Source organism: Colossoma macropomum, unplaced genomic scaffold (assembly GCF_904425465.1).
Source record: "Colossoma macropomum unplaced genomic scaffold, Colossoma_macropomum, whole genome shotgun sequence".
NCBI classification, from domain to species: Eukaryota; Metazoa; Chordata; class Actinopteri; order Characiformes; family Serrasalmidae; genus Colossoma; species Colossoma macropomum.
This window is the reverse complement of record NW_023494790.1, coordinates 30,399,588-30,414,099: the sequence shown is the minus strand read 5'-3', so window position 1 is coordinate 30,414,099 and position 14,512 is coordinate 30,399,588. Positions and strand designations below refer to the sequence as shown.

The 14,512-nt window shown below is 37.3% G+C and overlaps 2 protein-coding genes across 4 annotated transcripts in view; one reads left to right on the top strand and one right to left on the bottom strand.

The window, feature by feature from the left end:
• The window catches only part of papss2b (3'-phosphoadenosine 5'-phosphosulfate synthase 2b), a 15,966-nt gene extending 14,740 nt beyond the window's left edge, over positions 1-1,226 (top strand). The window contains exon 12 of one of the 2 annotated variants that reach the window (XM_036573025.1): positions 146-1,226. In XM_036573025.1, the coding sequence (XP_036428918.1) occupies positions 146-284 (139 nt within the window). In that variant the 3' untranslated portion in view covers positions 285-1,226. The remainder of the gene's footprint in view (positions 1-145) is intronic. The other variant, XM_036573026.1, reaches the window with a different exon arrangement.
• Positions 755-14,512, bottom strand: atad1b (ATPase family AAA domain containing 1b). Of its 2 annotated transcripts, XM_036573030.1 has the most exons (11): positions 14,478-14,512; positions 12,106-12,293; positions 11,723-11,821; positions 10,030-10,150; positions 9,737-9,937; positions 7,950-8,056; positions 7,683-7,772; positions 7,462-7,512; positions 7,247-7,383; positions 4,751-4,891; positions 2,509-3,218 (listed from the first exon to the last, which is right to left on the bottom strand). In XM_036573030.1, the coding sequence occupies exons 2-10, from the start codon at positions 12,280-12,282 to the stop codon at positions 4,771-4,773; spliced, it is 1,104 nt and encodes a 367-aa protein (XP_036428923.1). In that variant the 5' UTR covers positions 12,283-12,293; positions 14,478-14,512; the 3' UTR covers positions 2,509-3,218; positions 4,751-4,770. The 2 variants fall into 2 exon arrangements, with proteins under 2 accessions (XP_036428922.1, XP_036428923.1); XM_036573029.1 differs by having other exon boundaries at positions 755-4,891.

Genomic DNA, 14,512 nt, shown 5'->3' with positions numbered 1-14,512 from the left:
TTTCATCAAAAGTTCAAAAAATTTCAACTTTGGTACTGATTGAAAGTTTAGAATTGCACTTTCAACAGAATTTCTTGACTTTAATAATTGGTTCACTGAGAAGTCATAACAAAAAACCCTACTATAAGGATTCTGCTTCTTCCAGACAAGAAGAGTTTGAGTTCATCTCTGGGACCAAAATGCGAAGACTGGCCCGCAGTGGAGAAAACCCTCCAGATGGGTTCATGGCACCAAAAGCATGGAAGGTTCTCACCGAGTACTACATCTCTCTGCAGAAAGACTAATGTGTAGGCCAGTACATATTAGGTTCACTTGCATTATGTATAGGCCAGTATGCATTACATAAGGTCATCTTGTAATCTGTAATCTCTTTTGTTTTTAAATCAAGGTATAATTTATAGGTTTTTAGTACTATATATTTATAAGTACTCAGAACAACAGCAGTCCATATTTGATCGCCTGGGCCAGATTTCTTTAAATTAGATTTTGGCTATAGAGGGAAAAAGCTGGACACCACATTCTGATCAGAAAAATAACATACAGGATCATGTTGAGGCAAATCAACCTGATGTTTGTCTAAATTAGATGGTCGGTGAATATTTAGACTTGTAAGAGTCAGTCTAATTGGCTCAGCATTACATCTTTATTTGTGGAATCAGTATGTCAGTTTTAACATGGAAACCTCACTGGAGGAGCAGGAAGGGAGCAGTTCGTATTAATGAAGACATTCCTGAGCACAAGCGTTTTTTTTTTTTTGTCTTTTAACCATTTAACATGTTGCAGTTTAGTAATTACATCATATTTGATGTAAAAAATACTTTTAGAATGCTTGTAGTATTGGTAACAGTATATACTGGTCAGTTTATATTTCCCCTTTTCACTCACTTGTGTCAATGTCATTCATATTCAGAATGAACATGCTGATTTCTTAATGTAACAGGAAACTATGCAACTAAATGTGATTGAGTGTATGAGGATATTTTATATGGTTTGTGTATGGTGCATAACATTAAGTGCTTTAAGATCCACATGTGAAAGAGCAAAAACATATTTATTGGCTTTCTTTGTAAAAGTAACAACCTTAACATATTTATTACCTTACAGAAAATGAATGTAGTTTTAACTGTACCTTTTATACATACTTGTGATTTAATTTTTTCACAGCAAAAACCACCTTGTACAGTGTGCAGGGTACTATTTTAAATAAAACCCAGTAGTGCACAAAACATTCACATTGTTGTGTGTGTATCCAAACTGTTGCAAAGGTATTCTTCCTCTTGGCCTTATTAATACAAAAAGAATTCAGTAGTTTATTTATGAACTACTGGGCTAAACTGCTGTAGACCGACTAGGTGGATATATGTAATGCTTGGTCTTTTTATTACATCACAAAAACAATGAATGCAAAACGGGTTGTTTTTGCATCGTAGTTTCCTTATATGGACTCAGGTGTGAACAGCATGTTTTAATACTTTAGCAATGTTTACACACTACATCACAAAAAGTGAGCACGTTTTTCCATGATATGAGCCCTTTAAAACCATTTATTTTGGCAGTAAGTGTGTTTTTGCCAGTTAAAACCCCATACAACATTGAATGCAAACAAAAATTTCTGCAGTAAAAAGCAACAATTGCTTTTTTAAAAAAGTACTCGAATTAGCAGTTTGAACAATACAGGTTTGGTTCCAGACTTCTCCTCCCCAATCACTGCATTTCTTTATTTTATTTTCCATTATCATCACGTGATTTAAAGGGCATATAAAACCAAATATGACTTAAAAAAAAAAAAAAGTGTGATGTAGTATGGAAGCAGTGTCAAGATATGGAATTTTTTTGAAAACCAATGTATTTGCATATTTACACCTATTTAGCAGGCTAAATAGGTGTAAATGTGCAGATACATTGGTTTTAACTCTGCTTATTCTGCTTAAGTTATGAAGTTTGTTCTGGACTGCTTTTGTAATTAAAAAACAATACAAGACAGCAAGAATAAGAGTCCATTTACATATGCAAGTCTTAAAAGGCACAGTCACAAAAAAACCTATTTAATTATAAAGGATGAAGAGAGGTTGAAAAATTGTCATGTAAATATTAATTATGACTGGTTTTAGCTTGTAAAACCACACGTCATTAGTGGACTTCAGGAAAAGCATAAAATACAACAAAAATGTAGGATATGGGCCCTTTAATAAAGCTATGCTTTAGCTTCAGTTGATTGAAGTAGGCATTGAATAATGATTACAAATTATACCGTTCGTTCTTTAGGAGAGGTTTAGAAACGGCTCAACAAACATTATACACAATATACATAAAAGTACTGCTTATTAATATTTTTTAGATTATTTCTATCATATATATTTATATTATATCTGTGTCTTTCTGAGCAAATAAATGCTTACTGCCTAATTAATTAGATTTTGAGAGTTTTTTCCGGTGCCTAAAACTTGCACAGTACTGTAGATTGTATGTAACTATATAGACTTATCAGTAATACACCCACTCCGTCACTCAGTGTACTCCATTCCACTCTGCAGACTGTATTTTATTTTACTTATTCATCTATACATTTTAAGAAAAAGTGTTACTGCATACATTTTCCATCCTCACACACCAGGGAAAAAAAGGGAAGACATCAGCACATTAAGAATTTTAATGTGGTCGCTCCTGTTGGCACGGCCACATTCAAAACATATAGGCAAGAAACAATGTAATAACATAAATTAATGATATTCTGTACATCCCTATGTATTGCTATTGCAAATAAATATACAGAAATTAGCACAATATTATACAGCATTATAGCTCTTTTCTGGACAACACTCCAAATTCAGACGCGTGCTTATTTCAGTCTAAAAGGCCTGAATGTAAACGTACTTCAACATGTTCAAAGACTAGCTTTTAACTTCAGTAGCAAGAACAAACCAGGGACACACTTGTGCTGAGACAATGCAAAGGAACTAACTTCTGACCTGATCTGTTTCATTTACTACCTGACATTCAAAATGGCTTAAGAAATCAGAGGGCGATATATACATTTTACGTGGCACATTTTCATATGCTTTCAGAGTCTTCCTGCTCACACAGTTCAAAATATCCTATGGAAAAGGGGCTTTTAATTTAGTCCTCAGGTCCTTCCAGAAAATCCTTGCTAGGGCTCCTTTTTCTTACATCTGAGCCATCTACACGCCATTGATTACCTGAATCAGGTGTGTCTGAGGCTTGAACAGAAAAAATGAGAGTGGGTTAAGGAGTAGGGCTGCACAATATCATACTAAATGTTTACAATATTGGCCTTTACAATACTGATATCAAACACGTCTGTCATATGCAAATGAGCCCTTTAATCACAATGTATTTTACTGTTTTCTGTGTGCATTAGGGGAGGCACAATATACATGACATTAATTTTCTTCAATACAGGGGTTGCAGGAGATATGCTTTTTGAATCAAATACAGTTAGAGGTCATGCTAGAAAATGCCTGATACCAGGAATGGTTTCCATAATGCTATTAACACAATCCACAATATTCCTAAAACTGAATCCACTTTGCAGCCCTCTGAACTAGAAAAAAACTGGTTTGGTTGGCCTACCTCGAATGGTTGATTAGCCAAGTCGTTTGAAATGACAAAGGAGAGAGTGATCTGCTGTTCAGTCGAGGACAATAATGTTGTGCAAAGAGTGGTAGATTGAGCGGTCACAGTGTGCCGACACTGCTCAAAAACCAAATACCCATGCTAATACGTCAGATATGCTAACTCACTTGTATAGACATCACCCAAATCTGTCAGTTAGCGGAATGACGCTACAGTTTGCCAGCTTTTCGTTAAAATGTTCCATTCCACCTTGAATGGAGCTGCAGTTACGTGTTATTGCTGCCCTGTTTAAGCCGGAACAGAAAATTTTAATAAGAAGCTGGCGAAAGAGGCCAACTTCAGCCCTGTGGAGAAAACACAAGTCTCTGTAGCCCCTTTTTGATATGAGATTCAAGCAGCTGCTGATGTAGCCTTATAGTTTACATTTTTTGTTTACTTTTATATAGATAAAGTATTTGAATCAAGGTATTCATGTAATCCAACAAAAGTAAGTTGTTTTGGTCAAAATAATACAGGCCATTCTTTAATGCTTGGGCCAGGCCAGGAAAACTCCCTTCTGACGATGCATCTTGAAGGTGGGCGAAACTGCTTTGGACTTTTACAGATCAGCTGAAATGTGATTTCCTAGCAGTAAGCTGTTAACTGGCTTCTGGCTTCAGAGTTCAAATACAAAAAATACTTCCTGGATGGCACCCAAAAATCCACCCTTAAGCAGTCATAATTTTCCAAAAGTTCCTCCCACCTTTAAGATACATCATCAGGAGGAGGTTTTCCTAGTCTAGCTTGAGTGTCCCTTTAATCATGTCACATTAAAGACTATACTGTGTTTTTAATATACTGCAAGGCATTTCACAACTGCAATATTTAGCAGTATAAGTAATATTACTAGTATTTTGTCCATATTGTGCAGCCCTACTGGGCAAGTATGTCCAAGAGGACCAGACTGAAAACTTCAGCTTAGCAAATAGCAGAACAGGGGTGTCTATGAACAAACAGTGCAAAGAGAGGTCAAAGGAAGTGATTAAACATTCTATTTCTATGCACAGAACCAAAGCGTTTCCTTATGCCAACCATATTGCACAATGTGGTAAATTTTTAAAAAAGAAGAAAAACGACAACAAAAAAATAACAGTAATTTCTAGGAGAAACAATTCACCTCCACCAGAAGTATAAGAATCAGTCCAGAGCTGGATGCATCAACATATTTGGCACTCCTGCCGATTTAGACTTTTTCATCTTTTCAATGGCTTTTTGGAGGTCTGTTTGTTGGATGGGCCGAATGTAGTCGTCTTCTGGACTGTTTAAAGAAAAAAAAAAAAAAAAAAACAGGTTAAGGATACATAAATATTGAAACATTTTCACTTTATAGTACAGGTGGAGTAAATGAAGTGAATCCAAACTGGTGGGACTGGATAGGCCACAGTGTGGTTTCATTTAAAGTGATTTAGAAGCCTCTAATTGAGCTCATTATGAAGCATATCTAGAATGCCTGCATTTGGTATGCATCCTCAGGTCAGAGCAGTCAGGTATAAAATCCAACCCCAGTGAGGCTTATTCAGTACTGTGAAGACACTAATCTGCCTATTGAACTCAAATTGTCGTGTGTTTATGTTTCAGTGCCAAATAAAGTAGGTGTGCTTCCTGCATTCTTCAGCCAGAAGCAAACCAAAAATGTGCCACACTGCTTACATTACAATAAAAATTTCCTCAAGCACACCAAGTGTCTTAAACCATACTGTTAAAACGCTTTGGTCAAATTTGTTTTTTGACACATTGGCACTACAAAAACATTAATTGGTTTAAAAATTTGCCAGACAAATTAGGCTACAGGAATTTTTAATTCCAAGATCTTTAAATGGGCTACATTTAGATTTGGGTGTACAAACTATAACTTTTGATATTATGAATGAAAGGCATTCTATTTTTGCATAATGATGTTTACTGAATTAATGTAATGAAATAATATAATGGTATGTAACATTCATTCCAATGTAAACTGGTACATAATTAAGTAGCATTAAGTTATTTAAGTAAACAAAGATGACAGAGTAAGCTAATACATTTTTGTACATAATTACGTTGCTTTAATCCTTTGAAGCTAAGGTAAGCTGTTCTCATATTTATTTAAATGTGTAAAAAAACATCATCTAACAAAGCTGAACATTTATAAAGTATGCAACAACAGTACACCCCTGTTCCATATCACTGAAAATCATTAAAATGACTACATACATTTTAATTTGAAAACATGGTACTTGGGTCACTAAAAATAATCAGGTTAGACACACTGCAATAAAATTTCAGAGGAAAAAAAAAGTTAAACCTTGTGCAAGAATGTGCAAGAACAGTGGTTAACTACTAAACATAGTTTTTAGGAAGTGTCAGAAGAGCCAAACTACCAGTAAACAAAGGTGCAGTGGCTGTTCTCAAAAGGACTCAAAACAGTATACTATTTACACAATGATGATGGGCCAGTGTGTTCAGTTTAGAGATTTATCTTTAGAAATCAGCCTCTCACTGAGTGCTCAGACAGTGTGCCGGACATTGCATGAAGTCAACCTGTACAGACGGATTAAGGTTTGCAAAAGAACATTAAAAGAAGTTGATGAATACTGACAATTTATTGCTGACTGCATGGTGCCAACTGTGAAACATGGTGGAGGTAGTGTGTTAATAAGGAGCTGTATGAGTTCAGCAGGTGTAAGAGAGGTGACTTCTAGATGGCATCATGCACACTAGTGTCTACACCCTGGTAGGAAAAGAATGATCCAACACAACAATGATCCTAAAACACACTGCAAAAAGCATACAAGTCAAAAGTATGTCACCTGACCTAAATCCTATAGAACAACTTCTTAAAGCAGAATGCAGAAGAGTACAACCAGCAAAGCAGGAGCTCAAAAGAATCATTTATATCTCTCCAAGGATTTCTATCATCTAAGTCAAGGAGCCTTGAACAACAAAGGTGGGCACACAAAATATTAGAAAAACAAAGAAAACCCCACTAGTGAAGGGTGTACTGGTTTGTCCTTACTTTTGTTGTATACTGTTTATTTTTATTTTGTGTCAAACACTACTGCTTGAGCAAGAGAACACATAAATAGGAACATATTTCACACATATTCACCTTTTATTGCTACTATTGAAACAAATCAATAAAAAGCCCTCAGCGATGTGAATTCTGTCTGAATGTGTGTACGCACCCACTCAGGAACTTACAGTGCATTGAGCTTCTTTTATACATTCTTTTATACATAGATTGACAGAAAGCTCTAATTGCACATGCTGACTCATTTTATGTTGCCCAATGTGGGTATGCATGTGTCATAACTACTTTGGCAGCAGATTCTAATGAGAGAAAATGTCTCCAAAGTCTCTAAATGTATGGACAATGATATGTTGGCAGACAGGGTTAAGCAAAAGTCAACTGACATTTTCTCACTGATCTGATTGGATAAGAACTAGATTGGTCTAGTCAAATGAGGTAAACTACAACAATCTGCCCTGCAGCAGGTTAAGTGTGGAGAGCAAGTTGGTGAGTGAGCTGGTCAGATATTCAGCTGGTATACAGAAAATACAACCCAATAAACCTTCAGGGAATTCCCATCTGGCCTCTGCTTTTACTACAGACAATGTTTTTTTTTATACTTACATTCCCTCAGGATCAGTATTGTGCACAAAGTCCCGTACACACAGTAAAGCTGCATCTCGACACATCTCTCTGAGATCACTTCCTGAGAATCCATCCGTCTCTTTAGCTATTTCACAAAGGTCCACTGCAGCCGACACCTTCAGAATAGAAATTACTGTATATTACTTCTATCAGGCCACACAAATACGTGTTAGATCAATAGATAAAACACTTACATTCTCGTTTTCTAAGATAAGCTTCAGTACTGCTTCCCTTTGCTTGATATTCTGGACAGGAGAAAAAAAGTAAACAAACAAGCCAGTGACTCAAAATTAACTGATGGCAGTTTCAACAGTGATTATAAATAATTAATCATAATTATTGAGTATTAAGCATGCATGTGGCACACAGGCCTAAATACGGGACAATAACGGGCTAAACCTGTGGGAACACTTACAGGCTGATTTATGTGGAACCTTGTGGGCATCCTACGGAGTATAGCAGAGTCTAGGTCCTGAGGGCGGTTGGTGGCCCCCATAATTATAACCTGTACAGATACACAGAAATGACCTTACTTAGTCATGACCCTGTAGTCACCAGAAGACCTAATAATATGTTAATGAACTTAATGCTCAATTTGTGGAACCTGTTTGATCCCAGCCAATGACACACTCACAAAAACAAGATAATTAACCACAGAAATGCAGAAAGAGGCTCGGTGTACCTGGCAGTTGAAGTCTGTATCTAACCCATCCCATAAACTCATGAACTGAGCCTTCATCATGGCAGTGGCCTCGTGGTCCGAGCTGGAGCGGCTTCTTAAAAATGAGTCTACAGAAGGAACGCAAGGGAAAGTTACTGTCAGGGACCTTCTAGCAATAAAGGTCAGGAAATCATTAAGTACAATTTACAACTACAGTATCATCCGCATAACGTCCGGTACTATTGCACCTTCAAACTCAGGAGTCAGGAGTGCAGGGTAGTTGTAAAACGTCACTACGCAAATACCTAGTATTAGCATAGTTTATGCTAGCACTTGTTTATGCCAGACATGGCGGCTGATGTTACAGGAGTTGGAACTGTTTTTTTTTCATCTTCATATAACAGGGTGAAAGGTGACCATTTGGTAATCTTCAAGGCCTTTGGCCTGACTGAGAGTGACTCTTGCTGACGTCATTAAGAAGGACAATATCTTTGTGGATTGAATCTCAATGATACTGTGTTCAGAATCAGCAACTGTATATGTTAATTTTTTATTTCACATATAATTATAAAGGTATAATTGCTTTGCCCATGTCACCCCCAGCACTTTCTCTTTTCTTTCTTTCTCTCTCTCTCTGTCACTCTCTCGCCTTTTAGCCTGCTGATTGCGTTCTTTAAGCTTTTGTCTTAACTAAGCCTTTGCGTGTGATGTTATTCTTTAAATAGTCTTTCCTTTTTCATGTTCTTGTCATAACATGTTTCTTATTAAATAAGAAAATCTATTTTACTTCTGAAATTCAGTGTGTGGTCTTCTCTTTTTAGTTTTTGGAGTTCACATCCAAAAACTAGCACAGACATTATCAATGGGTATCTTTCATATATTTCTAAATTTTTATTTCAATCATGCTGTGGTAAAGTAACCAACAGTTAGAAGTTGAATTTCAAGTAATGATAAACCTGCAAAAATGAGGTGTCATGTTTCATTTCGCAAAAACAAAAAAATCTAAAGGTAGCCTGGTGCATTATTTGATGCACACACATGTAAACTGTGGCTTTTAGCAATGAACCACAAACTTGCGAGACAGAGTCAGTGTGCAAAATCTCCAGGTATGTGGTACATTTTCATGGATGACATATAGAAGTGAATGTGAGGCTTTGCGCAGTTTACTTTTTCTCCATCGTTGTTTTGCACACTTACTGTCATGCCATATGTAGTTTAGATTGTCCGGGGAGTAACTGATGCATTTCTTCGTATGTATATGCAGGTTCAGACACATACAGCTGAGGCTCATTTGTGTGGAAAATGTGGCCCTTTAATTTGTAATGAGATATTGTATTGATTTTCTAAGTATACACAGTTTTTCTACCTGCATTATTCTACGACTCACCTGTGCTGTGAATTCCTTCATACTCGTCTTTGGTTGTCTTGCATAGAACGATATGAAACTGTGCTCAGGAAAGAATTGATTCCAGTTATAGCTGCCTCTTTTCTTTTCTTTTCTTTTAGCTACTCAGAGATGTTTTTTCCTCCCTATGGTTCGTAGTCATACCATGTTCTTAGTCACACCGACTTGTCTGCACGACCTGAATTAAGACCTGGATTAAGTCTGAACAGGCTGAGAGACGTTTTGGTCTTTTGTATTTACAGAAACTGTTTGGGACACTGCTGACTTTCAGTGTTTGTTAGCAACATTAGTCTTATACTTCCAGTTCTAAACTAAAGCAGCAAAATCATTCTAAGTTGACCCATGGAACCATTTCTTTGATAATAAGCTCAGATCAATAATCAAAAGTGTAAAATGCACTCACCAATCTCATCAATAAAGATGATAGAGGGCTGGAGCTTGATGGCCAGAGAGAAGACGGCAGCAGCCAGTTTCTGGGACTCGCCGTACCATTTGTCGGTCAGAGTAGAGGGCTGCAGGTTGATGAAGCGAAAGCCAGCCTCTTTGGCTGTAGCTTTAGCTATCAGGGTTTTTCCACAGCCAGGGGGACCGTAGAGGAGCACTCCTGAGCAAGGAGAGGAAGACAGAAACCGATGAGCCACCTACACAATACTATTTTCAGCACATCTGAACAAGCAGATTTATCTCTGTCCTCACCTTTGGGAGGTTGAAGCAGTCTTGACCCTTCAAAGAGATGCCTCTTCTGGATGGGAAGAATAACTGTGTCTTTCAGCTCGGTAATGACTTCATCTAGACCAGCTATATCTCTCCATGTAATCTGTAAGAATAAGTCAAGATCTTACAAATAAATGCTTTTTAAATAAACACTTTTCCACTGTTAAATCCAGCATTGTGATAACATACCAGCTAGACCTGTACAATATATTGTTTTAAAGGGACACAGATTATCACCCATAATCTAATTTGCGTCTTTTTAATATGGATTATTTTTCGTAAGAAATGTCTGTGCAGCATGCTCCTTAAGAAGGACGCTGTGACGAGGTAAGGACTTGTTTATGCCCATTTCCAACTATCCTACCAGACATTGTGGCGGCCTATGGTACAAAAGTTGGAACTGGATATTTCCTTTATTGTGTAGCTGGTTGAAAGGTGACCATTCATAAACTTTCAAGATCTTGAGCCTGACTGAGAGCAACTCCTGCTGATGTCATTAAGGTGCGCACAAGGGACACTATCTTTGTTGACTGAATCTCACTAATGGCACTGTTCAGTTTTATTTCTGAACCAAGTCTGCATTATAATACCTTTGATTTGTAATGATGAATCAGCAACTGTATATGTGGCCTGAATATTTTACATATAATTTGCATAAAGCTATAAATGTTTGGATGAAGTCTGTGTTAAATGGGCACCTGCACGTGCTCTGTCTTTCGACTCTTTTGGGTTTCAGCCTGCTGATCGTCTAAGTTTTTGTCTTATTTAGAACTTTGTGTGAGAGGTTGTGCATGTTTGTGTGGTCTTCTCTTTACAATTTTTGGGGTATATCACACCAAAATTATGAATTAATGTTTTTTATACATCTCTAAATTTTTATCTTAGTCGTGTTGTGGTAAATTACCCAAATGGTATCACAAAGTTTCCTTCTGCAATGCTATAGTTATTGTAAAAGGCAGCAAATGAAGGCTGCACGCTCTAACCAACCACATCGTTCTTTAGTGTTCTGTAGTATTGTCACCCATCATAGTTCCATTTAAGTGTTTTTGTGCAGTTTCAATTATTTAAGGTGTTTATGGCAGCCCCCCTAAGAGTAAATTATTTAGAGATTTAAAATATCTGTCAAGTCTGAACATCTGTCCAATAACCTTAATTTTTTTAAGCAATTATCTGCCAATAAAGATAACATTGCGCATCTCCACAGGATAATTTTTAACCATGTCACATTGTTGTAATACTAGCACTGTGCCCATATTGGGCAGTCCTAATGCTAAGGATGTAAAAATACAACATGTCGTATTGTATCAAGTTGTGCTGCAGCACACCATACTTTATTGTGACTAGCATGCTGGCTTGTGGCTAGTGTGTTAGCTTGTGGCAAGAACATTAGAAAAGATCAATATAAAGCACAGATTTGTTCTAAATACTGTACTTTTATATTGTTGTATCAGTGTAATAAACTGAAAATTAATACATTAATTAATGCACGTTTTCAGACACCTCCTTACTTTCGCTGTATTGTAAAATTAAAAAAAAAAAAGAACAATGAATTTTGTAAATTGTTGCACCCCTACCTAACAACCTACTCAACATCTTAGAACTGGCTAAAACACACTTGAAAATCCTTCCTAAAGCCACTTATTATGATAATGGAGAAGCTAAACAGAATCCTTACTTGCATAGTTAATGGGTCCACCAGATGGGCTGCAATGCTCATCTCGTATTCAGAGAGCTTGACATTCTGCACTCCGATCTGCCGCATCAGCTTCTCTGCCTGAAAAGAACCAGAAACATTCAGTCTAACCTTTGGCCAAAATCTACACTTCAAACTGTTACCATTCCATTTTGCTAACAATAATTCAGTGAATATTAATGGCACACCTACTAATGCAGCTGAAAGTGCATATGAAGAAATATCATTTGACCCAGAAATTGGTCTACTTTAACCAGACACTTGAAACCAAGCACAATGATCACACATGATCAAAATAATTACCAATAAAAGGGCAGAGCTGTATAGAGAATGAGCAGCAGAAGGATAAAGTAGATTTTGAATACCTGCTTCTGTGCTTCAACTTTTTGTTTTCGTGTGGGATCAATAGCGTCCACCATCCACTTTATAGTGAAATAAGTGACTGCACCAAATATCGTGAGGCGGAAGAGTAAACCGATGACCTCATTACGACCCAGGGGACGGGTGATATTGTCTGCTGGAATCTCCTTCAACACCATCATCACACATGCGCCTGTGGAGTAATAAAAAAACCTGCTAAAATCACTGGACAACTAGAAGAGTAACTCCGGTCCATCCTGTAAGATAATGACTGCCATGATTGATATTTGATGTGAGCAATTTAATAAGCTGTATTATTATGTATTGACACAACACCTTAAGCTGCCAAAAACCCATTTGACCACTCAGTTCAACCAATAAGCTTGTCAATTAGTTTTTGTTCAAGTAAAGGCAAAAACCTTTTTCCTAATAGTGTCAGCACATTGCCCACAGCTTACTACGCTCAGAATTTATTCCATTTCGGTTTCTAGACTTTTGGAAGAAGGGAAAAAAAAAACATCGCCAAAGCGCCTACAAGGTCTGTGGAACAGATTTATTAGGTATTAGATTTATTAATTTATAAAATTAAACACTTCGCAACCCGTGTATATCATGTGAAAGGAAAATTCACAGTTTTTTAACTTTCAACAAAAGAAATGTCTTCGGTCAGCCTGTTTTTCTGAACAGGAGTTGCTCACTTTTGAGTTTTGAAGGACATCACATACATTGGGGAGTGTCACTCTCACCTGAGGAAAAAGAAAGCCTCTATAATCACCCTAAACTTGTGGTTAAAAGCTGGCACTGTCTTCTGAATGCGAATATTTTGCAATTTAAGACCATAAAGACACTGACTAACTGCGTGAATAATGTTCCACACACAAGCTGCAAGCGTAACAATTTCAAAGCCAGCTATTCCGTCACATTGTTTTAAATACCAGATAGCTATGCTGTAGCCACTTTCTCAGAAAAGCTCTCAAAGTAAAATTTTGTGGCAGAACTGCCACAAATCCAAAAGGCTTCGTGGCTTTATGTGGAGCACCGAAAAAGAAGAACAAAGTCACCTGTAGCTTTTGCATACCGCATCACGCTTTGCATATCACAATAATACGCTTTTTCAGATGTAAGGTTCTCTTCTCCTTAAAGACACTTAAGAGGACTCCTTTTTGAATTGTTTTCAAAATATTTGCATAAACCCATCATTGTGATGTAAACACAGCCATTCAGAGTGGCTTAATGTAAAATTGTTTGTTGTAGAGAAAGTTTCAGATTTCTTACAGTGGTGGGGATAGAAACCAGGGGCTGCAATGTCTACAACACAAATATAACCATTTTGCTCATTATCCAAAACCACTAGGGTACCTCCAAATCGTTTGATGCTAAAATAGTAGAATATGAAAGAATATGCTTTTTGGGAACTATTTCGCCTTACAACGTCCTGCATGTACCCTTCTGCCATGAACGGACTAAAATAAATGGATTAACAAAACGTTTCAGGCCAAGATACTATCTCAAAACTATCGTAAAGCAACGTCTCAGGCATCATGCAGCGCATTAATAACCATTTTCTGTAACTTTTTGTGAGTTTTTAGAGGCTTTAAACTCTTGAGACGTTTGGTTCCTATCACCACCACTGTGAACAGTTCTGACTCAGTAAGCTTCTCTTGAACGAAGTATTTCACATCGAGCCACTGTGTATTACTTTTACTTCTGAAAAATCGGTGCATCCCCTTTAAGATCTGAGTTGAGTTTTTATCAGAACACTGGAGACTTCATAGCTTAACTTTGCCTGAAGACAGAGAGCAACTTTCAAACGATGCATTAATACATTAGAGAGAGAGAGAGAGAGAGAGAGAAAGACAAACATAAAGAGAAAGAGAAACAGACAGATAGAGATCCAGTCAGTAAATAAAGTGCGTTGGCAGGCTGCGTTCATCGTCATGTTTCGGCTGCTGAAACAGTTTTGAGAACTTGCAGTAACTGAGAAGAGCTGAGCAAACAGCTTGACAGCTGCAGTCTGAACCGTGGCTTTGAAATACTTCTATATGATCTCTAGTTTCCGAACGAATCATCACCTAGTAGACCATCAGTCAGCTCTAGTTTTGGTTTTGTTTTCGATTAGCCGGTCATCAACGTCGTTCGGTAACTAAAGCCGGAATAATTAGCCAGTCAGCTACAAAACTGAGCATCGTGTTTGAGCGCTGACCTTCTTATGAGCTCCGCGCTCAGGTTAATGCACAGTTTACTGTCGAACAAACGGAGCTGGAAATGTCGAGTCTTACACACATGCCCAGCTTCTAATTAAACGTATGGCTTTATTTAGATTAAAACAGACATATTTAGCTTTGCTACAGTGGGCCAAACTACATGACACACTCACCTCCACGACTCCCCGCTCCTCTCTGTTTCTCTCTG